Source organism: Caretta caretta, chromosome 1 (genome assembly GCF_965140235.1).
Source record: "Caretta caretta isolate rCarCar2 chromosome 1, rCarCar1.hap1, whole genome shotgun sequence".
Classification (NCBI taxonomy): Eukaryota; Metazoa; Chordata; order Testudines; family Cheloniidae; genus Caretta; species Caretta caretta.
This window is the reverse complement of record NC_134206.1, coordinates 151,801,565-151,828,375: the sequence shown is the minus strand read 5'-3', so window position 1 is coordinate 151,828,375 and position 26,811 is coordinate 151,801,565. Positions and strand designations below refer to the sequence as shown.

The 26,811-nt window shown below is 40.4% G+C and overlaps 1 protein-coding gene across 2 annotated transcripts in view; it reads left to right on the top strand.

Annotated features, from left to right (window-relative positions):
- Nucleotides 1-26,811, top strand: part of CFAP47 (cilia and flagella associated protein 47) — a 651,611-nt gene that overhangs the window by 325,757 nt on the left and 299,043 nt on the right. For both annotated transcript variants that reach the window (XM_048863833.2, XM_075132125.1), the window contains 3 exons: nucleotides 10,405-10,601; nucleotides 11,962-12,105; nucleotides 15,207-15,380. In XM_048863833.2, the coding sequence (XP_048719790.2) occupies nucleotides 10,405-10,601; nucleotides 11,962-12,105; nucleotides 15,207-15,380 (515 nt within the window). The remainder of the gene's footprint in view (nucleotides 1-10,404; nucleotides 10,602-11,961; nucleotides 12,106-15,206; nucleotides 15,381-26,811) is intronic.

Sequence of the window (26,811 nt, the reverse complement as noted above, 5' to 3'; positions counted from 1 at the left end):
TTACCTAAGTCAGATGTGCTCCAAGTCCTCTGCACTTCTACTCACGCGTCTGATTGAATGTTTTGTATCTTTGTCTAGAGTCTTTTGTAAAATTGGAAATAAAAACCCAACTAGGCAAATGGAAGAAAAAGCATTTTACATTTTGAACTACAGAGATATAAAAAAAAATGTTCGTGTGAACTATTTCAGCATTAAAATTGTCCAGAAGGAGATGGAAGTGCATCTGTGCACTGAAATATAGTGCACTGAAAAAGTGTTCTTAAAATGAAAGGCATTGTATTACATCTTGATACCTAATTTAGGTTCTGTATCAAAAACTAATAAAAGAGTTCTATAGCTTCTCCTGACAAGATTTGACAATATAGGATGCCTGCTGTTATATTTTTAAAGAATGTCCAATAAAAGAGGTTTGATTTTATTTTTCCAGTGAATGGATTAAAAAGTTTTCTGTAGAAATACTGTGAAAAGTATTTGAAGTTATCACCTCTCTTCTGATAAATGTTTTTTACAGTTAATATACTCAGTTTTCTCTGTCTTTGTGTAAAAATCTTAAACTGATGCTAAAACAGTGTTAGGGGGTTTTTTGTGTGTGTGTTGAGAGAGCACTTCAGTCCCTCAGTCATAAGTTCCAAAGCTGTGGAAGCTGAAGAAAGCTGTGACCTTGTTTACTACCGAAATTACTAGCTGGCATTTGTCTAGTCTTTTGGCACTGTCTGCTTTTAAGCTATCATCAGTAACATTACATTCATTTGTTTCAATGCAAAAAAATGATAGACTGAACACTCTTATTTGGTTCCGTCAGTACTGATATCTACTCAAGTGTTTACTGCATTCTTTAGTATTGGTTCTGAACTCTTTTCCTTGACCTGATTACTCGAAGAGCCTCTATTAAGAACATCAGTGACACATTTGGAGGACTGTATTTTCTGTATTAATTCTCTACTCTTCCTTCTTATATTTCAGGGGCCTTGTGTCAACTCCCTGGTTCCTCTTGTCACTCTATTAGGACCAATAACTCAAGAACCCACTTTTTCACTTTGTTGTGACGTTCTAATTTTGTGCACATATTTTCGAAGTATTATTAACTTCTACCCACCGATGTAAAATACATAGTTTGTGAGATTGCCACTCCAATATCACTTTCTCCAGTCCACAGCTCTTTCCTTTGCAGATTAATGTTTTTCCCATTTCCTAAAAGTGGAAATCTGTGTTGAATGACTTATGAAGGAGAAAATCAGTTTATTCACATGTAAGTGGAGAAATCCCAGTTAGTGTCTTGGATATATTGAGAATGTTACCCTCTTATTTTCAAATTTCTTTGTAGGCAGAATTACAAATATTGAATAGAAATGTAATTTTAGGGAGAACCATTGTGCTGTACTATCTTAGTGCTGTAGCTCCTGGCTTCCATTTGAATTTATAATACCTCAGTGGCTCCAGAGTTTCTGAGGTATGGTGCTCACACACCACAAATAGGGACATTGTGGAAAAGGCTAATTTGAAAAGCTCCGATTACAAGTTAGTAACATAGTTATCATCTGAACAGTTTCAGTACCACTTAGAATTTTAAATCAGTTTAGAGAAAAAAAAAGTACTTTCTTTCCAAAACTTTTGTCAAGTGATCTCTTGGTTCTGATTAAACAATTACATTTTATCAATGGATTTTATAAGATAAATACAGTAACAAATACATTTTATTTAAGAAAGGAAAATCATTTGCAAACAGCATAGGTTTTCTGAAGACTTTCCCACTACTTTGTTCTAAAATTAGATTTGCACTTGAGCAAGATAAAGATAATATTTTGATTAGATGGATATATAATTGCTGTTCTCAGCCCAGCTCAGCAGGATTTCCGTAAGAGTCCATGCAGATCTTGAGTGTTTTAATGCTAAACTGTTTAATTTAGTCCCTGGTTTCTGTGTGCATAAGTGCTTTTTTTAAAAGGTTGGGGGGTTTTTTTTGTTTGTTTTTTTAAAGAGATACTTTCCATTGGGTATAACCTCAGAAAAGCTTAAAGCATTATTCATGCTGTTTGCCCTTTTTCATTTAGCAATTTTTTTAACTACGTGAGCACCAATCATCATAATTCTACTTTGTTCAATTCTTTATTTGTATACCACCAGCATCAGTGCTGTCAGTGGAACTTTGAAAATGGTTTGTTAATTAATTCATACCTGATGGTTGAGTCTGCTGCATTAGGGCAAACATTTATACGGTCAGTCATAAAACAATGTAAGATCATTTTGAATTATAATTTGAAGAAAAATAAATCAAACTTTGGACCTAAATTACTGAACAGTGATTTTTAAAGCTGGCCACTAAGGAAAACTATAGTTTTGGTTTTTTTGCTCTGATATTAACAAAGCTGACAGTTTACTTAGATAATAATGCTGATTTCCATGCAATTAGTTCTATGGTGCACCAGATTCAGCATATCATGACACTGGCTGTACATATAAAGAAGTGTTCAGAATGTTCTTTTATACTGTCAGTTTCAAAGGATTAAGAAGGATATAGAACTAATGGATTGTGTTGCTCACTAATTAATCTTTATGATTAAGGTTCTGTCAATATTCAGTTTGAGAAACAAAGAGTGTACCCTGCTACTAGTGTAATTAGATTGGGTAAAACTCATGCTGCGTGGAAAATTTGCAAAATTCTCAGAATATTTTTGATATATAATGTAATATTTTTATTGTAGTACCAGTATAATGGGGTGTATTGCCCCTCTAATGGACAGTCTGGAGCTTACAACTAAAGCTATGTCTACACTTACTGTACCGTAACTGCAGCATTGTAAGGCTCCTGTGTAGCCATTGTATGCTAACGGGAGAGAGCTGAGGCTTGTGAGGCTTGGGTTTTGAACCTATAAAATTCCAATGTAGACATCTGGGCTTGATGCCTGACTTGCTGCACAGACCTCAGAACCAATTAAAGCAATATATAGCTATTAGGGATGAGAGTTGATTTTCTTTAGTCCCAACATTCTGGAAATAATTGTAAAAGACTCTGCTTCCCATAACCTTTGAAGGAAAATGAGAGGACCTCAAAGCAGTTTTATATGCCGCCTTCTCTTTTTCTTTCTCTTGTCCTAGAAATTGTAGAATGGAAGTTGTCTTACAGATTGAAACCATGCTAAAGCTCATACCCACTTCCCCCTGGTTTTTGAGAGATTGTTCCAAAAAGAAGTTTCTGCGTGATGAAGCCATGCTTGCTAGTCTTCTGCCATAGGGTTTGGCAGAGGTAATGCCATGAAAGACAGAAGGCTACTCATTGGTTACTGTTGGTCTCTGACCAGTAGCAGGTGTAAGAAGAAAAAGCATGGCTAAAATCCTCATGTATGTGATAAGGATTGCTCTTAAGCTCATCTCCTTAGAAATACCCATCTTGACCCACTGCCCCATCTCATTTTTACCCTTCTCACTTGAAAATAAGATCAAAAGTGCAAGAGACTTGAGACTTAATTCTGCTTAGTGCCAAAAGGACTATACCTAGCATCAGATTTTCAACAGATCTGAGTACAGTTGTGGCCAGAGTTTCAAAAGGACTCAGCTCCCATTTAAGCACCTAAATGAAGTGGCCAGCCTTTCAAAAGCTCTCAGCGCTCAGCAGCTCCAATTGAAATGAGAACTTCTGAAAATCTGACTGCTTTTGTAGGTTCATAAGTGTAAGCTGTTGGGTGTTGAGCTCTTGAAACTATGGGCACTAATGTTCTTAAGCTTATTTAAGCCCACACGAGGAAGTCCATTACTATACTCGAGCACAACAACCATTTGCACCAGTTTGCACTATGTAAGAGCTTGCAGAATGCAGGACTGAAACCTCTCCCATTCTTCTCTCTCCCCTCGACCCCCAATCTGATTTCTATTTGGTCTCTTTTATTAAATGAATTGATGGTCTTCTAATTCCTAGTGGAAAGAGAACCACATCACATTGATATCGTTGTTCGTAGTACAGAAGGGATTGACTGAACCTGGAGACTGCTACCTTTAGAGGTGATCCCACTAGATCACAGTGTGGCATAAGTGCAGCAGCGAAGAGAAGCTGTTATTGCTCTTGTTTGTCTATCCTTGTCATGGGACTAAGCAGAGATTATTCCAGCAACGTTTCATAAGTACTAAATGTAAACACTTTTAAAAACATCAGAATGACCATACTGGGTCAGACCACAGGGGTCTTCCAACAGTGGCAAATGCCAGGTGCATCAGAGGGAATAAACAGAACGAGTAATTATCAAGTGGTCCATTCCCTGTCACCCATTCCCAGCTTCTGGCAAACAGAGGCTAGGGATACCATCCCCGCCCATCCTGGCTAATAGCCATTGATGGACCTATCCTCCATGAACTTGTCTAGTTCTTTTTTGAACCCTGTTATAGTCTTGGCCTTCACAACATCCTCTGGCAAAGAGTTCCACAGCTTGACTGTGCATTGTGTGACGAAATACTTCCTTTTGTTTGTTTTAAACCTGCTGCCTATTCATTTCATTGGATGACCCCTAGTTCTTGTGTTATGAGAAGGAGTAAATAACACTTCCTTATTTACTTTCTCTACACCAGTCATGATTTTACAGACTTCAATCATATCCCCACTTAGTCGTCTCTTTTCCAAGCTGAAAAGTCCCAGTCTTATTAACCTCTCCTCATATGGAAACTGTTCCATACCCCTAATAATTTTTGTTACCCTTTTCTGTAACTTTTCCAATTCCATTATATCTTTTATTTGAAATGGAGCGACCAGATCTGCGTGCCGTTTTCAAGATGTGGGTATACCATGGATTTATATAGAGGCAATAGCTAATAAGACAGAAAATATCCTATCCCTTTCCAAACGATTCCCAACGTTCTGTTAGCTTTTTTGATTAGTGCTGAACATTGAGTGGATGTTTTCAGAGAACTATCCATTATGCATCTTGTAAAATTATATCTAGATAAAATGAAAATGCCCTTTGTCCATGTTTTATGGCTATAAAACATGATGTTGAAATTTTTTTTAGAAATTACTATATATACACACACACACACAGAATGGCAAGCAGAGAACATATTTAAAGTAAATTTGCCATAATGAAATCAATATATGATGAAATCCATGTGTAATTATACACATGTTAAAGGAGAGTCCTTTGACTTTTTCAAGAAATTGGTGAAGGCAATTTGACTTGATTTACAAAAGCATCTATAATTCTCGAAGTTACTAGTGCAGAATACCACACACCCTCCTCCCCCATAAAATCACTCTGGGCAGTCAGTCCCTTCATAAAAATATGTTAAACCTTTTCTGTGTGGTGGGAGTGCCACAAATTTCAAATTTAGTCAGGGTTTTCCATTTGGGCCCCCAAACTACAGGGGAAAATCCCCATCTCCTCTACCCTGTTCTCTTCTGTCTTCTCACAGCCATCAGGGATTGGGGAGCCCTCAGAGCATCCTGCTATCCTGTCCTCCACAACCCATGCACACAATCCCTGCAAAGGAAAAATCCTCCTCTGGAGAAATCACACCCACTATTGCTGGTATTTTCTGCTTCTCATTGGGTCCAGGGAGAAGCTTGGGGCCATCATTCACCTCTAGGGAATCATGGTGCAGGTCCTGATGTGAGGAGTTGGCCTGTCTGTTGTCCACCATCCCCACTTTCCTACATGTGCTCTCAACTGCTGCCCTGGTTGCCACTGTTGCGACCCTGTCGATGATTTTCAGCAAGTCGGTGAATTCATTCCTAATCTAATCTTTGCAAAAGCCTTTGTGCTTACTGTAGTGCGAGAGACAGAAAAAGAAGAAAAACATTTTGGTTTGAGAAAATCTTAAATCCTGATTACCTTACTGCATGCATTAAAAGTGGCATTCTGAAGAAGGGAACAACCTGCATTTATCTCGGAAGATTTTTAGAAAGTATTTGTTGTAATTGATTTAACTTGACGATTCAGTCTCACTTAAATCATTTTCTAGGGAGTAAAGTACTTGACCATATGAAATAAACATTACACATTTCCTTGCTTTCGTTTCATTGATCATAGTTATTCAGATTACCTATTCCTGAACTTAAATATTTGCTTTATGCATGTGAAATGAATATTTTATAAAAGCACTGCCCAAACCAAATATTGTAAATATTGGGAAGAGATTCTTTTTTATAAAAAATAAATGTAATATCCATAAGGCATGCATTTCACCTTTAGGGTATACAAAATGCAACAACCATAGATGGGTCTAGTGCAGTGGTCCCCAAACTATGGGGCACGCCCCCCCCCAGGAGGGTGCGGAGGAACATTCGAGGGGGGGCAGGCCAGCCCCCATGGGGGACAGAGGGAACACCACCCAACCCTGCTCTGCCCCCATCTCCACTCTGACCTCAGCCCTGGCCCCAGCCTCGGCCACCGGCTCCCATCCCCACTCCCGGACACAGCTCTGCTCCCAAACATGGCTCCTGGCCCTGATTGTAGGCCCACACCTTGCCACAGCCCCTGGCCCTGACCGCAGCCTCGCTCCTGGCTGAGGCCCCAGTGGCAGCGCTGGCCCTGCTCCCAGTCCCGGCTCCCAACTGTGGCTCCTGGAGGGGCGCAGACCAGGTAAGGGAGGGATGTGGACAAAAATTTTGGGGGACAATTGGTTTAGTGATTGGCTACTCATGCACCTCTATATTAAATTAACATTTAAAATGAAGAATTTTAGTTGTTAATTTACTAGATTTTATCCTAATATTATTGAGCTTGAGTGTCTTGTGAAACACTTGAATGTCCTGACTAAAAATAATATAGGAAATAATCTTCCCAGCTCACAGCCTGTGTTAGCAGAATGCATTTCCATAGGGCTTATGAAGGGAGGAATTAATCCCCAGTTGCAGTTGCAGCACATATAAGTGGCACATGGGGGCTATAGAACCTTATGGAGGATGTGATAAACTGTCCTCCCCACTGTAATAGAACTGAATCTGTTCTGGTTAGTCAGGAGTGGACTCTAAATGATCATAGGGGTACAATAGGGGGAGCAGTATTTACCCCAATAATAAGCTTCTATAGTACATAACATTTTAAAATTCCTCTTATTACTACAAAACATTTTGGAGCTTCCACATCATGCAAAATATACTACAGTATATTGACAATAACTGGACTATATGAGGACAGACATTCCTGTGACGAGTTCGGTCACAGAGACCTGCTTGGGACTGTCACCTGTCATGCTGAGATTACCTCTGAGCCTGTTTTCCCTGCCAAAGCTTGGGACTCCAGAGCCCTGCCTTGTTGAGCCAGACATGCAAGCCTGATACAACACAGACCCAGGTCTGGTCCGTGCCCCCAAAGCTGCAGATTTTAACCAAAAACTACTCAGCAGGTCACCTATCCCCAGCACCCAGACACCCAGTTCCCAATGGGATCCAAACCCCAAATAAATCTGCTTTACTCTATATAAAGCTTATACAGGGTAAACTCATGCATTGTCCATCCTCTATAACACTGATAGAGAGATATGCACAGCTGTTTGCCCCCCCAGGTATTAATCACTTACTCTGGGTTAATTAATAAACCAAAGTGATTTTATTAAGTATAAAAAGTAGGATATAAGTGGTTTCAAGTAATAACAGACAGAAAAAAGTAAGTCATCAAGCAAAATAAAGCAAAAACACGCAAGTCTAAGCCTAATACATTAAGAAACTAATTACAGGTAAAATCTTACCCTCAGAGATGTTCCAATAAGCTGCTTTCACAGACTAGACTCCAAATCCTTTCCTCTGGTACAGTCCTTTTTAGTTCCAGCAGACATCTTAGGTAGAAATAGGGGTTTTCTCATGACTGGCACCCCTCTTTGTTCTATTCCACCCCCTTTTATAGCTTTGGCACCAGATGGGAATCTTTTGTCTCTCTGGGTCCCCACTCCTCCTTCTAAATGGATGGGAAAGTACCAGATTTAAGATGGATTCCAGTATCATGTGATATAGTCACATGTCCTGTGAGACCCCAGCCTCCATTCTTCTGGGCCTGACTCACAGGAAGGCTTGCAAGTAAACAAAGCCATCTACAGTTAATTGTTCTGGTTAATGGGAGCCATCAAGATTCTAAACCACCATTAATGGCCCACACTTTGCATAATTACAATAGGACCTCAGAGTTATACTTTATATTTCTAGCTTCAGTTACAAGAATGTCATATGCATACAAATAGGATGAACACACTCAGTAGATTATAAGCTTTGTGATGATACCTTACAAGAGACCTTTTGCATAAAGCATATTTCAGTTACATTATATTCACATCCAAAGCATATTTTCATAAAACATTTGGAGTGCAATGTCACAATTCCATCTTACCTTGAAGTACTGCAAGTACTTAAAATATATCACTAATGATTTAGATATGTATATTGGTTTGGATATCCTCTATGTACTCCTACAAATTGACTGATCAGATAGGGTTACAGTAAAATTTGCAGGAAATATATTTATGAATCAGGTATAAGAAAGGGAGTTTTATTACTTGCATGACTGATAAACCTGGGACATTTTTGTGGAAGATAGCCGTTGGGAATAATAACTTAGTGACAAAACAGAAAAAGGGTAATAATTCATAAATTAGTAGGTCATTAATCTTGTCTTTATGAGAGAACAAGCTAATTTATTTCAGAGAAGATTGAACCTGAGGTACAATTTATAATCTTTTTGATAGCCTAGTAATGTTGAAAGACTCATAATGTAATGCTATATTATTCATCCTTTGAACTTGAGCTATTTTTATGAAATAATGGAGGGAACAGACAAGAGAAGTATCAACTTTTTGGAACACAGTAAAGCAACAGGGAAGTATTGGTTTGCTGTACAATTTTCAGAGAGGTGAGAATTGAATAAGTGGGCAATATCATTTGTGAAATAGAGCAGCATTGTAAATGAAGATTGATTGCATTTTTAAAACACAATAGTTGCCATTAAAATATCATTTGAAAATAACGTCACACATTAAGCCTGATTGCCTCCTTTCTACAAAATAACCCAGTGGAGGGGAGAGTGGAGGAGGAAAACATTGTATGAGTTCTTTTCCAAGCTCTTAGCTGAGGTAGGTGGGATATGTCCTCCCTTGTGGAACAAACTGGATGATGGTGTCTTCAAACCCTGTGGATCTCAGTTCCAGCTGTATTAAAGTTCTGTGCCTCTGCACTACTCTATATTCCATGTAGGTCTTTCTGCATTGGTAGCTACCCTTGGAAGTCCTCATGAAGGTGGGTTCTTCAGCATAAAGGGAACCACAGAGAAGCTATTGTCGCTGCAAGCTGCATTCACTTTTTGCGAATTCCCTGAAGGGCTTGTGGGGGGATGCTCCTGGGAATAACAGTACCTCTTTCTGCTCACAGCCACTATCTTGCCTCACATGTCTTCCCCTCCTCTTCTGCACTGGGCCCTCTGCAGAGTTCACGGGGAGGCTGACCCTTTGCCCTGGATCACAGAGAGATGTGTAGATCACAGGGGGAGTGTTATGGTCAATGGTATCTGCAATATTATAGTTATTTTCTATACTGAGTTATGTCCTGACTGGCTTTAAAAATGGTCTTAATAAGTTTATGGAGAGAATGATATGATGAAACTGCTTACAATGGCATGTAGCCACCTGCGACTGCTGGTAGTAAATATCTCCAAGAGCCGCTGATGGGACACTAGATGGGGAGAGCTCTGAGTTACTCCAGAGAATTCTTTCCCAGGTGTCTGGCTGGAGGGTCTTGCCCACATGCTCACGGTCTAACTGATCACCATATTTGGGATCGGGAAGGAATTTTCCCCTGGTTCAGATTGGTAGAGACTGTAGGATTTTTTTGCCTTCCTCTGCAGCATGGGGCACGGGTCACTTGAAGGTTTAAACTAGTGTAAATGGTGGATTCTCTGTAACTCAAAGTCTTTAAACATGATTTGAGGACTTCAGTAACTTAGACAGAGGTGATGGGTCTATTACAGGAGTGGGTGGGTGAGGTTCTGTGGCCTGCAGTGTCAGATTAGATTATCATGATGGTCACTTATGGGTTTAAAGTCTGAGTCTGTGTCAGATACCACTGCATAATAATTGTTGACAAATGTTTTTAAGTGGTAGTCACTATGTATATGGTATCTGGAAAAAGATGCATACGCAATAAACTTTTCTAAATATAATAAGTAAATAGATCTTTTAATATATTTTCTCTACGCAGAACAAGAAATTATACAAAATAATGTTATTTGGAAGCTTAAATATATTCAAAAGTTTCTCTCTAGAAAAATTTATTTTGACTATGTATAAGTGAAAAGACTTCTGTGATTCCAGAGTTACTTGTGTGATGTGTGTACTGTAGAAAGAATCTCCTTATACAAACTGCATATGTCTCTCCAGATGTTTGTGTGTGAAATATTTTTGGTACGCTTTACATAATTATACTTTTTTTATTTTTTTAAGATAAAGATACAGCAGTTGAACTTCCTATAAAATTTACTCCACAATATCCTGGTCGCTATCCCTGCCAGATTCTGCTGCAATCTTCCTATGATATCCGGGTCTACTTGATTGAGTGTGTGGTGAATACAGACAGTACTGAGGCTGAGCTTGAATTTGTAACACCAGCCTATCAGGCCGTGATTCAGGACCTACCGATAGTAAGTCCATTTTATAATTAGAAGGTTAAATCAAGATTCAGGATTATTGGATTCAGCCTTTTAAATTAAAATGAACATATATGTATCATAGAACCCACAAAAGTACTGAAATACTGATTTTATCTTGTTGCCCAAAGTCTAAATGGTATGTAAACATAAAACTTGTTTAGGGAAAAGAGTTACTGATTGTTTTCGATCCACCTAAATAACTACTGAGTCTGTTATTCCTAATGATTTTTCTTCTGTGACTGACACTTCTTAATATATAGGATATTGCAAGTAGTGAAGAAAAGATTGGTATGAGTAGTATGAATACTACATGTAAGATTTCTGGCAATGGAAGGAAAGCAGAAATCTGAATTAAGGAGCATGATAGCAGAATTAAATATCGTACAGATCATAGTAATGTATTTTTCCCCACAAAAAAGAAATTGTTTTTAAAAATAATTATTTAAGAGAAATGTGAGGTTGTAAATAATATGTAAGGCTACGATTTAGTCATGGGTATTTTTAGTAAAAGTTATGGACAGGTCATGGGAAATAAACAAAAATTCACAGCCCATGACCTGTCCATGACTTATACTATAAATACCCCTGACTAAATTTTGGGGGGTAGGGGGTGGCGCTACTGGTGTGGGCATCCCGGGGGGCCACTGCTGGGAGGGCGGCCATGGCTAGTGGCACCAGCTGCAGGGAGCTGCCGGAGCAGCGGCTGCTTCTGCTGCCCTGGGACTGCTGCCTGGGCTGCCGAGCAGCAGCTCAGCCTGTCTATGCGGCCTGCCCCTAGAACTGGAGTTTCTTTTGTGTGTTGTTGGATAAAGGGTGTGCTGGTTTTAAAGAGGATGAGATTCTGATGTTGTGGAGCATGAGAGAAAAACGTATTTGCATGAACTCTTCATCTCCCAGTAAGGCTCCAACTTGTCAACACATAACTGCTGGTTTTTCTTTCATGCTTTGGGTTCTGCCACAGGACAGTCTGTCTGCTAAACAGTTTAGTGTTTAGCAGAGTCAGTATCTGAGTGCATATGGTTAGATTGAGCCCATAATTATAAGTACAATCAAACTTATTTTATAGTACGAGTACATAATACATGAATTTTTAGAGCATTCCTACTAGTACCTATAGTGCCAGCATTATTGAACTTAGGGTTGAATACATTTAAAATTTTAAAAATATAATCTTTATTTTCCTAAAATCTGCTCTGAGTTGGCACTTTTGAAAAAATAAAGATTGTGATCTGATTTGGTGTCCATTCTAAGAATTAATGGCAAGAAAGTTAAATGTAGCTGCAATTGCAGGTAAATGTATGTTGTAACTTTAAAAGTACCATTTAGATGACATCTGTTTTTTTCCCCCCAGAGTAATATGTCTAATCAGGACTGGAAACTTCAAGCAATCCTAGAGGGACATTGTTTTTATGGCCCTCCTCTCATATATGTGGGTCCAGGTGAAACAACACAGTATCCTCTCATGTTTAAGCCCATTGCTGAGTGTGTAACTCTGGTAAGAGAAAAGAGACTTTCAGCCTTTATACGAAGTGCTGCTACGCATAAAACTGTGCCTACACTCCAGGAAACCCCTTAAGCAGGTGTTTAATATTAAGCATCTGCTTACAAGGTTTTCTGAATCAGGGTTATTCAGGGCAAGACTTTTTCCTGAGGATGTACATGAAATAAGCTGCCTTCAGGGGAGCTTAGGCTAATATTTGTATGGTCAATTTTTCTTTTCTCGTGGTCCTACCCTCTCTCTCTGCCCACCGAATTTTATTAAAATTATTAGGTATTCTATACAAATTGCAAACACTAATTACAAATATGTACAGTGCATTCCAGCCTTTATTTAATCAGTAAATTCAGGAAATGCCAATTTTAAGGTTCTTTAATAACACTGAGTATCCCTTATTGCACATATATGTCATGGGGATTCTATAGGAATGGATGTTATATTAGTTCATTCATTAATTTCCATTGATAGGTATGTCATTGCTCACATTGGGGTGGATTCCCAGGCACTCTGTGCCAATGGTAGTTGCCATTCTGGATATTATGAGGTACATACCAGGGCAAGGGCTGTTTCAGCTTTTAACAGGAAGTAGTTTGTACTGAGCTACTCTGGTGTTTGGCATGCCATACAAAAACACAAATTTACAGTACCACTCTTTTGCCTAACACAAAATAATTACTTTCTACAAACTACAATAACCTATTCAGATTCCTTACTAACATCAGTATAATGTAGTTCACAAATCCAGTAATAAAAATACAAACCCTCCTAAAAGAGTTAACAGTCCTAAAGACAAACCTCATCTAAACTAAAACAACCCAAGCTAGGGAATATGGAATTATTCCCTGGGAACACTGTCATTACACAGGTTTCAGAGTTGCAGGCGTGTTAGTCTGTATTCGCAAAAAGAAAAGGAGTACTTGTGGCTACAGCTCACGAAAGCTTATGCTCAAATAAATTTGTTAGTCTCTAAGGTGCCACAAGTCCTCCTTTTCTTTTTGTCATTACACAGACAACAGAGTTAAGATCATTGTGTGGTTGTACTCTATATTTCCTGCTTCATGAGAGTTGGAGTTGGATATATTTTATTCTTAGCAATTATTAATTATTTTCAATAAGCTTTTTGTATGTTTGAATTATATATTATATTTGAAAAATAATATAGGATGTAAAGAGAAGCCACATTTTAAAGGATATGCATGAAGGGTTAGATTTAAGGGTTGAGTATTCGTGTTTAACTCTATATTTTCTAACTTCTGAGTGTTTGGTTTCTCATTCTTAATGTTACACTAATATTATTAATCATTTATTATTTATTTGTTAGGCACAGATACTGCACAATATTTTTGTTTGGAGTATTTAATCTATGTGTGTGGATAGCCATAGCTCACTCTGTTACACTGTTGCAACTTCACTAGCTTCAGAGGAGTTACTTCAGTGTACATAAGAATAGAATTTGGATATGTGATATTGCATCACATATATATACATATATAATATCATCACATATCCAAATTCTATTTATGTAGGTATAAAGCATTTAGTGTGTTTGCACATACTCAGCAGATGTGTATCACATGTAGATCCCTACACACAACTGGTCAGGCATGAAACACCAGTTCTTTGGAATCTCAGTCTCACAGCAAAATATCAAGAGGTAGGTCACCCACACAAAACCTATGTACTCCCACCCAGAGGGCAGATTTTGTCAGTTTTTAGCGTGGTCCTTTCTCTCCATCCTGGACTAGTGTAATAGCCTTGTCTGTACTCTAGTGGTGAAATCCTGGCTCCACTGAAGTCAATGGGAACTTTGTCATTGATTTGAATGGGGCCAGGATTTCCCCCCAGGTCCTCATTATTATGGAGACTTCCCCAGCAGGTCCCTGTTCTCTCAATACTCTTAAAATTCTCATTCTCTGTTAGTGTAGTATTGATGCATCTGCTCTTTATCTTTCCTACCAGAATGAGGATCCCCAAAATGGAGTTAGCTTATGAAAGAAAGCTGTGGATGCTGGAGTTCAGTAGATAGTTCAGATGCTGATTGCATTTTCTTCGTCTTTCTTTTAAAATTATAATCCACAGGAATTCTTCCCAAACCTTCCAGACTGTATCATTAAATAAGTTGATGGTTTTCAGAAGAATCTTCATTTTTTTTTAAACAGTCTGACAAAATCATTCCCTTTGGGGCCAAATTCCACCAACAGTCAATTTTAGCAAGATGCAAAGTTTCTTCCTCCTAGGCCATTGATTTAAATCTGATCAGAATTTAAATAGCCAAACAATAATGAGTTGCAAACAGGTCAGCTTCAGCCTTGTTACTTAATGGTTTTAAGATTTCACTGTTTTAGTTTCATCCATAAATGTGTTGCTGCAGTTATCATTCAAAGACGGAATAAAATTCATAGGTTTTGAGGGTGGATATTAATGATCTGAGTTCTCATTTTGTAGTTTCCCAAAATGTTAATAGAATTCTATTATTCTGATCAATGCAGTGGGCAAAGCTACTAGGCAAAGTTATTCTGTGAAAACCAGCAATAATGTTGAAGTCCAAGATACAAAAATGACATAGGCAAATTTTATTTGTAATTTATTGTGTATGAGGATTCATATAACAGATAAAAGAAAGAGTTACTGTTGTCTCTTTCTTGTGTATAGTAAATAAAATTGATTCAGAAAAGTTTAGTACCAAGAGCTACCTCCTGCACAGGATTCTGTTGGATGGATACTGCTGGAACAAAGAAGTACCTTTCTCTTCCAGTTTTTCATGTTATTTAGGAATAGTAATGGTTCAGAAAATATTTTCTTGGAAGGTATATTTGTTTGATGAGTAGAAGTAAACAAGTGTATAATCAATATACGCTCTGTAATATAGGAACTCTGTAATATAGGAAAATTAGAAATAAAAGTCATTCTTCCTGAAGTTTGTCTTCATTAATTCAGCAGAAGTGTTTACATATATGCTGGAGAGTAAACAGACAACACCTCCCTGAAAGCTTGTTTCACTACCTGGACTCAAGATTAATTAGGTTAAGGGAGTTTGTCTGGCAGCCATGCAAGACTCACGCAGTGCTGAAATGTCCTCGTTTTTTTCTTTGTCACAGGGCAAGCTTATTCTGCAAAATGAAACAGATGGCACTGAACACATCTTTGGCCTTAAGGGAATAGGGAGGAAACCTCTTGCACTGGATCATATCGTGATAGACTGTCAAGTGAGACAAATTACTCAGAAGGTCCTAATGGTGCCCAATTATACCAAGAACAAGTTGACATACAAGGTAAAGTTGTGGAATGTTAGGATATATGTATCTTTGTCAAAGAGGATGCAAATGATGGTGTGAAAATAACATAGTAAGAATATTGTCATAGTTCCTACTTATTAACTTTCATTTGGCAATAAGAAATTGCTTCTATATCTAATAGGATTTAGCTTGTTATTACTATAGTTGACGTTTCCATAGGAAGGAATTCTTTTTACTTTAGTGCATGATTTATTATACATTTCATGAAGAAAGATTTAATTATTTCTTACTATTAAATAATTTAATACTTTTGTTTTTCACTCTTTTCACTCAGTATATTTTACAAGTGGATTGAGATAAGCCTGTTTCCGTATGTAAAATTAATTATTGCAATTTTTGTAAATCTTGCTAACATGAGTATCTTGTAAAGGAGTTCTGTGTCTGGAGCTTAGAAATCTCAGTATTCCAAACATGTGAATACTCGAAGAAAGTTAGGTTTTAGCCAAAATGACATTTTAACCCTGGCTTTAATTAGGCGTATATGTATTATTTAATATAAATTTTCTATTAATATACAAATATTGTATTTGTTAAAAGAAAGCTATTTAGGTTGCATCATCAAGTGCTTGTGAGTAAGGAAATGCCAGATTTACAGTAGCCTGTGGAACCCTGATTCTGCCCTCATGCTCTAAACAATGGAGGTCTAAGATCTTTAGAAAGTCACAAGAATTTTTCATAATGCAAAATGTTAAGCAATGTACATAGGCATAGGTATCTCTCCCCATATAATGTGTCTAGAATGGTAAATTGTCTGTACTCTATTAGAGGCAAGTCCTGTACCCTTTGTGGATACATAGGACTCCCAGGTAGCAGAACCAGTGGCTTCCTGCATGCCAATAGGCAGGAGATGGCTGAGGATTGGGGCAGGACCAGAGGACCACCTCTTTCCTTTCCAGTCACAGAGAAGGTTTTCTAATACTATTCAGGGAAGATTTGGACTTAGTGAATAAAAACCACCAAGAGATCTTTTGTGGCTTTTAAAGCTGAGCAGAAAGGGTTGTGGAACTGGGGACGGAGGGAGCAGAGATGCGGGGAGGGTATTGTAGCGCAGCACCTGTTCAACACTCGCCATGTGGAATGTTGAGGCAGGAAAATGGACTCTCAGAATGAATAGGATACTTCACCTGGGAGCTTCTATTACAGTTTTTTGGAAATTTAGCATGTGCTTCACTAGTGCTGGCCTCATATACAGTTGAGTGAGACCCCAAATAGTCTCCTGCCTCATTAACCCTTTCCCTCTGCCTTGATGTACATATCATCATGGGCTGTGTTGTCATTGCTGTTGTGGTCAAGAGTTGCTGAAGCACTGAGATTCTGTCTGCCCTATGTGCATATGTGCAAGAGGGAGAAAAAGCTCCTTGAACTCTCTTCCACTGTTGTGGTGTAAGGTAGCTGTAATTGGACCCTAAGTATACGGTAGTGTTACCATTGTGTAGGTGGATCTTGCTATACTGCATACATGAAAGAGGATTTCATTTCTGTACAGACAGAATCTGTTTCCCACTCTAGACTGTACATTTATACTATCATAATCAACAAAGATAATACCTGGACCAATGGATGAGCAAGTTTATTTCATTCTACAGTGCAGGAGAAATACTTCAACACTAGTTATTTACTCTTCCAGTTCTGCTTTGACATCCACTGTTGGTGGGATTTCTTCAGGTTGAAACCATTAGACACAATGGAGCAGAACAAACCAAAGCTTGTAATGCAGGTGAAAATGTTTTACCATTGCTGGGGTAGAATTATGTTAATTATGTATTGTGGATAAATTGGAGAGAGTCCAGCGAAGGGCAACAAAAATGATTAGGAGTCTAGAACACATGACTTATGAGGAGAGGCTGAGGGAGCTGGGATTGTTTAGCCTGCAGAAGAGAAGAATGAGGGGGGATTTGATAGCTGCTTTCAACTACCTGAAAGGGGGTTCCAAAGAGGATGGCTCTAGATTGTTCTCAATGGTAGCAGATGACAGAACGAGGAGTAATGGTCTCAAGTTGCAGTGCGGGAGGTTTAGATTGGATATTAGGAAAAACTTTTTCACTAAGAGGGTGGTGAAACACTGGAATGCGTTACCTAGGGAGGTGGTAGAATCTCCTTCCTTAGAGGTTTTTTCAGGTCAGGCTTGACAAAGCCCTGGCTGGGATGATTTCACTGGGAATTGGTCCTGCTTCGAGCAGGGGGTTGGACTAGATGACCTTCTGGGGTCCCTTCCAACCCTGATATTCTATGATTCTATGATTCTAATAGAATTATGGGATCATGCTCCAAAAATTATACATCCCTGGAAAAAGTGTCCTGTACCATTTTGGGTAGCTACTCTACATCAGCATGACACTACTTCTAAGTAGTAGGGTACATTTATTTTTCTTAAGTCCGTGTTTTATCTGTGTATTTTTTAATTATTAAAGGAATATTTGCATTTATTAAATATAATATACATTAGAATGGGATTTGCCTTATACTCAGGTTTCATTTGACTCACTGTTCAAGACACAATACAATGTAAGAAATAAAATCTTTGGGCTTTAGGAGCTTCCACATTTTTCTTTTCAGCCTCTTCACGCAAAGGTCTTACCTACACACAAGCTTTTGTAACAGATATAGCATTTTCCTACAATATTCTTGAAAAAAATTACTAAATTAAATTTAAATATTTTGGGGGTCCATTGTATAATTGTGGACAGATATTGTATGTAACCTCTTTAGGGGGGAGATGTGATGTAGGTACTATATTGAACAATGTGTTAGTCAAGAATGAACTTTTGGGACAACACATATGAAGTGGAATCCTGGGTAATATCTAAGGGGAGGTGAATGCAAATTCCCCACCTACGATTATGCAACACCCCAGTCCTTTAAAGCTACTTCCTGAGGAGTGGACCTTTGTCTGTTGCATCACCTGTTACATGAAACCATGATCAAAGGCAAAGCTGTATAAAAGAAAGAATGAACTATTCAATGTTGTTCTGAATCTGGGACAGCTATGAATTTATAGCCTGGGGAAAAACCCATTGTGGGTTTTGAAGGACTGACACCTACTAGAGCCCGAGGTTGGAGCTGGGGTGATCTTTGGTAGGTTTTAACATGCACATAGGTTCTTCTATTGTTTTTAATATATTTTCTCTGCAATTCATTCACCTTAAGAATAAATGTGCTTCTTTATAAAGGTCTGTGTGGTAAATTGTAACTGCTGGCAATTACAGCTGTTCATAACCTTTGGAAAGAAAGCTAACCACAGATGTTGGCCTATTTAGGCAGTCTGCCTTATTGGGGATATCACAGTGTAGAACTGTGCAGTCTGGAAAAATGACAGTCCAGAGGGAGAGAGACATGGGTCTCTCCCCAAGAGAGGTGATGGCTGAGAAGCCGGGAACCTAGAGTGAGTGCTCTTGGGGGACCACATACAGAAGAACCTCAGAGTTACAAACACCAGAGTTACGGACTGACCAGTTAACCACACACCTCATTTGGAACTGGAAGTATACAATCAGGCAGCAGCCGAGCCAAAAAAAAAAAAAAAAAAAGGCAAATACAGTACTTCGTTAAATGTCAACTACCAAAAAATATTTTGAAAGCAGCATTTTTCTTTTGCATAGTAAAGTTTCAAAGCTGTATTAAGCCAATGTTCAGTTCTTCTTTGAGAGGTGTCCCGCTGGGTGCTCCGCTCCAGGTGGGTGCTCCAGCCCAGGTGTAGGTGCACACCTGTGCCTCCGCTCAGAGAGTCCTACAGCAATGCCCGCAGGCCATTGTCTGTTGAAGTGTCATGTGTGCAACCTGGACTCTTCAGTTCCTTTTCATTGGTTCCCGGCCTGAGATGGAGCTCTGCAGTCCCATTCAGACCTAGTTTTCAGTCAGATTAATAAATAGTTATTTAGTGTTAGCCAGTTTATACCATTAGTATTTTAGTACTAAGTTTCATTTCTTTATTTATTTAAAAAAATATTCTTTCAACTTGTAGTTAGATACTAACCCCTGTTATGCCGGGCTCACCGGGTTTCAAATGATGCACCTCATGTAGAGAGGCAATGCCAGTGTCAGACGGACACTCACAGTGTGTCCACTGTCTGGGTGAATCCCATGTTCCCCAGAAGTGTGCCCATTGCAGCAAACTTAAAGCTAGGGCACGAAGAGACAGGGACTTGAGGCTGAAACTCAAACTCATGGAGAAGTCCCTGAGACCAGTCTCTGACTCAGGACAGCAGCCCCCTGGGTCACCGGCTTCTTCGCCACCTAGGTCCCCAAAATCAACGGGACCACGGATTTAAAATCTCCTGCTAACAGTCCTAACTTGTCAACTGTTTGAACTCTTGGCATCTTGCTCCTTGTTACACCTGTCCATGAAAGTATCCTTTCTGGGTGCCATCACATCCATGAGATGTGGGGTAGATGGGGCACTTATGGCTGTCTCCCCCTTATGCTATCTTTCTTAAGGAGAAAGTTACATTACGCACCCATCCCAAATTCTTGCCCAAGGTGCACTCATCCTTCCACATTAACGAACCACTGCATCTCCCCACTTTCTTCCCCAAGCCACATGGTTCAAGGCGACCAGGCACACGCTGAACATTAGAACGGCTTTGGCTTTTTATCTGGACAGAACGAAATCATTTTGGGCTACTCCTAAATTCTTTGTATCCATAGCATAATGGTCCAAGAGACCACCCATATCCACACAGAGGCTCTCTAAATGGATATCTGACTGTATTTGACTATGCTACCAGCTAAAGGGCATTCAGCCTCCAACAACCATCAGGGCACATTCCACGAGGTCCATCTTGACTTCCATGGCATTTCTAAACAATATCCCATTAGACGTTTGCAAGGCTGCCACCTGGGCATCCGAACATACTTTTGCCAAACATTACGCTATCATGCAAGGTCCTAAAACCAGATACTCAGCTTGGCTGAGCGGTACTTTCTGCTGCTTTATTTCCTACTCCAAACCCCAACCATCCTTTACAGTCACCTGGAGTGGAGCACCCACAGGGACACCTCTCAAAGAAGAAGAGAAGGTTACTCACCTTGTGCAGTAACTGAGGTTCTTCGAGATGAATGTCCCTGTGGGTGCTCCACTACCCACCCTCCTCCCCTCTACTTCGGAGCTAGATACAGGCTCTGAGGTAAAGAAGGAACTGAGGAGTCCGAGTCACTCATGCGACACTTCAACAGGCAACGGTGCATGAGGCAGGCATCACGCGTGCGTGAGCCATACGAGCACTGATGTAGGATTTTCTAAGCGGAGGCACAGTGGTGCGTCTAGATCTGGAGAGGGCATCAATGGAGGACACTCATCTCGAAGAGCCTCAGCTACTGCACAAGGTGAGTAACCTTCTCTTGTAAACTTTTGAAAGAACAACCATAAAGTTTTGTTCAGAGTTACGAACAACCGCCATTCCCGAAGTATTTGTAACAGTGAGGTTCTACTGTAGAAGGAATACTGGTGCAGTTGCTCTAAACTGGGACACCCCTTGGCCCAATTTCCTCCGTCTCTGTGTTTGGAGAAGCAGCCTGCCCTGGTCTGTAGCATGTTATCTGTGACTCTGTGTATCCCCTCTTGGGCAGCTGCTGACAGCCCATTCAGCCCTCATCCACATCCCACCCCTTCTTACATAGACCAGCATCTTTAAGACTAAAAGAAAAGGAGTACTTGTGGCACCTTAGAGACTAACCAATTTATTTGAGCATGAGCTTTCGTGAGCTACAGCTCACTTCATCAGATCTGATGAAGTGAGCTGTAGCTCACGAAAGCTCATGCTCAAATAAATTGGTTAGTCTCTAAGGTGCCACAAGTACTCCTTTTCTTTTTGCGAATACAGACTAACACGGTTGTTCCTCTGAAACCTATCTTTAAGACTGTAATATCCCCTTTATTCCTAGGCCCAGGATGGGGAAGGGTAAACTTTGCAAGTCTAGTTGGAGCCAGGCCAGGGGTATTACCCAGTTAATGGCTTCCCCATTTTCCCCAAAGAACCTTGATATTCTCTGATAGTACTTTATCTTTGCCATGGTTTCATTTCCTGTTGGTTTCCACCTTTGATTTAACTCTGTGTAGCTAGGCAAGATAATATCACATAGGGAAACTGAGGTGCACATGATATTTGTAAAAAAATATATAGTTAATTCTCCAAAATTATGAAGTGCAGGTTAGGTGTGAGGTTCTTAATACTGAAATGTACCAGTAATTGGGAAGCCATAATAATTTACAGCTGTGTTCATAAAGGTTTTACTGCCCAATTAGCACTTAGAAATTAGATAATTTTATCTTGTGGAGTGTAAATCAGCATCAGTGTTCCATTTTTCATAATTAGATATATTAAATCATTAATTTAATAAAAATGTAATTTAATTAAAAAGTTAATTACATTGTTCATATGTTCCGCAGCTTCTGAATAATCACTGTGTATCTCTGAGTTGTGCAGCCCAAACATAGGTGATAGAATAAGGGTTAAAGAGAATGAGATCAATAAAAGTTCCTTTTTCCCCCCTAAGTCAAGCAAACAAATCCTCTTCCTTCTGAAACTTGAATGACAGAGTGCTTTTCCTTCACTTGACAGGTGAGAATATTATTCATATCTGGAGTAGGAATACATGTTTTAGTCTACATCTATGATATAAATGCCTATGTACGCACCATTCCAAATCAAGGCTGTGATTTTCAAAGCCACCTAACTGAATTAGGTGCCCAGATCCTATTGAAATTCATTGAGAGTTGCGTGCCTGACTCACTCAAGCACCTTTGAAAATCCCACCTTAAGTAAAGGTGTGTATTTTAACTGCATACTCTGACAGGGTCAGGCCAGATGGCTACAAAAGAGTGGTTGAAGGTAGATATATTAGTTCCAGGTTAAGAAGGTCCCTTTTGCCTGGGTAAAATAACAGGGACTATTCCAGAACACTCAGGAACTTCCTAGAACTAATTAAGGCAAGCAGGCTAATTAGGACATCTGTAGCCAATTGGGAAGCTGCTAGAATTAATTAAGGCTAATCAGGACACCTGGTTTAAAAAGGCTCTCACTCCAGTTAGTGAGAGTGTGCAAGGAGCTGGGAGCAAGAGGCGCAAGAACCTGAGAGTGAGAAGGCGTACTACTGGAAGACTGAGAAGTGCAAGCATTATCAGACATCAGGAGGAAGGTCCTGTGGTGAGAATAAAGAAGGTGTTGGGAGGAGGCCATGGGGAAGTAGCCCAGGGAGTTGTAGGTGTCACACAGCTGGAGTGGAGCACCCACTGTCTCCTGTTACAGGAGCCACTGTAGACAGCTGCAATCCACAGGGCCCTGGGTTGGAACCCAGAGTAGAGGGCGGGCCCGGGTTCCCTCCATCCCCCCAACTCACTACTTGATACCGGAGGAGTTGATCTGGACTGTGGGTTCCACCAAAGGGAAAGGTCTCTGGCCTGTTCCCCGATCCACTAGGTGGATCAGCAGAGACTGCAGGGATTGTTCTTCTTCCTTTTCCCTATTCTGGCCAGTTGTGAGGCTAACTGAGTGAACGGTAGATTTGACCCACGAAAGTGGCCAAACTGAGGGCTGCCGTGAACCTCTGAGGCAAGCAAATCCACCAATAAGTGCAGGACTCACCAAGGCAGAGGAGGAACTTTGTCACAATACCTACCTACAAAGCTTTCAATGACAAAGGAGACAATGCAAAAACTCTTATTTAAAGTTATTTTAAGCTTGAATACAGTGTGTGAAGTATTTTCCACTGCCAAAAGTACTGCTGTATCTTAGGCAGGGCTTTGTCTTATACAGCACATTAGATCAAAATTATGCAGCAGGGAGTCCAGAAGTATGTGATGACCCCCCGCCCCCCTCGCTTCCACACAAACTTCTATCTGCCACTCTAATCAGTATAGTGGTCTTTCCATCATTTATTTACTTTGATATTCAGTTTGCTTGATCCTGCTCCATATTTTATACTTTCAGCATGACGTGGATTTTTGTATTGGTGAGTAACTACATTGTAGAAGTTGCCAGGACAATGATTTTGGCATCTGGGTAGGAGTCATTTGGGGCTTTAGGCATTCAAGAAGGCCTGGTATTTAGTATCTTGAAGGAGATTAAGGCTTTTGGTTCTGAGCTCCTATTTAACCTTTTGCTAACTTGGGCAGGGGCAGAAGTCACTTCAGATTTGGAGAAGGGAAGTTTGAATTCCTCATTCCCTACCCACTAGCTCTTCACAGCCCATCAAGGACTTTCACAATTCTGTTCTTTTGTATTTATCCAAACTAATCTCTTCTACTCTGTCAGGGTTGACAATCTACTACTACTACTTCTTGCTTGCCCCTCCTACAGATCTCTTTTTATGTTTTTCATAGATTCATAGATATTTAGGTCAGAAGGGACCATTATGATCATCTAGTCTGACCTCCTGCACAACGCAGGCCACAGAATTTCACCCACCACTCCTGCAAAAAACCTCTCTTAGAATATCAGGGTTCAAAGGGACCTCAGGAGGTCATCTAGTCCAACCCCCTGCTAAACGCAGGACCGATCCCCAATTAAATCATCCCAGTCAGGGCTTTGTCAAGCCTGACCTTAAAAACTTCCAAGGAAGGAGATTCCACCACCTCCCTAGGTAACGCATTCCAGTGTTTCACCACCCTCCTAGTGAAAAAGTTTTTCCTAATATCTAACCTAAATCTCCACCACTGCAACTTGAGACGATTACTCCTTGTTCTGTCATCTGCTACCACTGAGAACAGTCTAGAGCCATCCTCTTTAGAACCCCCTTTAAGGTAGTTGAAAGCAGCTATCAAATCCCCCCTCATTCTTCTCTTCCGCAGACTAAACAATCCCAGTTCCCTCAGCCTCTCCTCGTAAGTCATGTGTTCCAGTCCCCTAATCATTTTTGTTGCCCTCCGCTGGACACCTATGTCCGAGCTATTAAAGTCCTCAAATCGTGGTTTAAAGACTTCAAGGAGCAGAGAATCCTCCAGCAAGTGACCATACTACAGAGGAAGGCAAAAAACCTCCAGGGCCTCTTACAATCTGCCCTGGAGGGAAATTCCTTCCCGACCCCAAATATGGCGATCAGCTAAATCCTGAGCATATGGGCAGTATCACCAGCCAGATACTACACAAAATTCTTTCCTGGGTAACTCAGATCCCACCCCATCTAATATCCCATCACAGGCCATTGGGCTTATTTACCATGAATATTTAATTACCAAAACCATGTTATCCCATCATACCATCTCCTCCATAAACTTAATCTTAAAGCCAGATAGATCTTTTGCCCCCACTGCTTCCCTTGGAAGGCTATTCCAAAACTTCACTCCTCTGATGGTTAGAAACCTTCGTCTAATTTCAAGTCTAAACTTCCCAATGACCAGTTTATATCCATTTGTTCTTGTGTCCACATTGGTACTGAGCTTAAATAATTCCTCTCCCTCTCCGGTATTTATCCCTCTGATATATTTATAGAGAGCAATCATATCTCCCCTCAACCTTCTTTTAGTTAGGCTAAACAAGCCAAGCTCCTTGAGTCTCCTTTTATAAGACAGGTTTTCCATTCCTCGAATCATCCTAGTAGCCCTTCTCTGTACCTGTTCCAGTATGAATTCATCCTTCTTAAACATGGGAAACCAGAACTGCACACAGTATTCCAGGTGAGGTCTCACCAGTGCCTTATATAATGGTACTAAAACCTCCTTATTCCTACTGGAAATACCTCTCCTGATGCATCCCAAGACCGCATTAGCTTTTTTCACGGCCCTATCACATTGGCGGCTCATAGTCATCCTATGATCAACCAATACTCAAAGGTCCTTCTCCTCCTCCGTTACTTCTAATTGATGCATCCGCAGCTTATAACTAAAATTCTTGTTATTAATCCCTAAATGCATGACCTTATACTTCTCACTATTAAATTTCATCCTATTACTATTACTCCAGTTTACAAGGTCATCCAGATCCTCCTGTAGGATATCCCTGTCCTTCTCTAAATTGGCAATACCTCCCAGCTTTGTATCATCCGCAAACTTTATTAGCACACTCCCACTTTTTGTGCCAAGGTCAGTAATAAAAAGATTAAATAAGATTGGTCCCAAAACTGATCCTTGAGGAACTCCACTGATAACCTCCCTCCAGCCTGACAGTTCACCTTTCAGTAGGACCCGTTGTAGTCTCCCCTTTAACCAATTCCTTATCCACCTTTCAATTTTCCTATTGATCCCCATCTTCTTCATTACCCCTTATGAATAGAATGCCCTCCCTTAACTGATTTGCAAAGTTAATACCTTTATCCTGTTCATGGCCCCTGGTGCTACTGTATTATATATATTTAATAAATCTGCACAGAGCCCAGACCATAGGGTTTAACATCCAATTAACATATTTATATTGACTTTGAAGGACACTAAGCACTAGATTGTAGCTTTAAAAGTCCACAGTGAAGAGGGCTGTAGGGAGCCAGGGTGGTTTCCCTCCGAACCAGAGGGTAAAGAGCCACTCTCTCAGCCTGAGTGGGTGGGGCCAGACCAAGCTTACTCCAACCCCCGGAAGGGGAGGGGTGGAACTGGAAGTACAAAGGGCGGGGCCCTTAGCCCAGTGTGGGCAGCACCAGGGAGACAGACACAGGCTGCTGGCTGTTCCCTCCAGACCCTGCTGCCAAGCCGGGGAGCCCTTGGGCCAGGAGAAACCTGACCTGGAGGAAGGACTACACTACACTACACTACAAGGTGGGTAGAAAGCTGGCTAGATTGTCGGGCTCAACGGGTAGTTATCAATGGCTCCATGTCTAGTTGGCAGCCGGTATCAAGTGGAGTGCCCCAAGGGTCGGTCCTGGGGCCGGTTTTGTTCAATATCTTCATAAATGATCTGGAGGATGGTGTGGATTGCACTCTCAGCAAATTTGCGGATGATACTAAACTGGGAGGAGTGGTAGATACGCTGGAGGGGAGGGATAGGATACAGAAGGACCTAGACAAATTGGAGGATTGGGCCAAAAGAAATCTGATGAGGTTCAATAAGGATAAGTGCAGGGTCCTGCACTTAGGACGGAAGAACCCAATGCACAGCTACAGACTAGGGACCGAATGGCTAGGCAGCAGTTCTGCGGAAAAGGACCTAGGGGTGACAGTGGACGAGAAGCTGGATATGAGTCAGCAGTGTGCCCTTGTTGCCAAGAAGGCCAATGGCATTTTGGGATGTATAAGTAGGGGCATAGCGAGCAGATCGAGGGACGTGATCGTTCCCCTCTATTCGACATTGGTGAGGCCTCATCTGGAGTACTGTGTCCAGTTTTGGGCCCCACACTTCAAGAAGGATGTGGATAAATTGGAGAGAGTCCAGCGAAGGGCAACAAAAATGATTAGGGGTCTGGAACACATGACTTATGAGGAGAGGCTGAGGGAGCTGGGATTGTTTAGCCTGCAGAAGAGAAGAATGAGGGGGGATTTGATAGC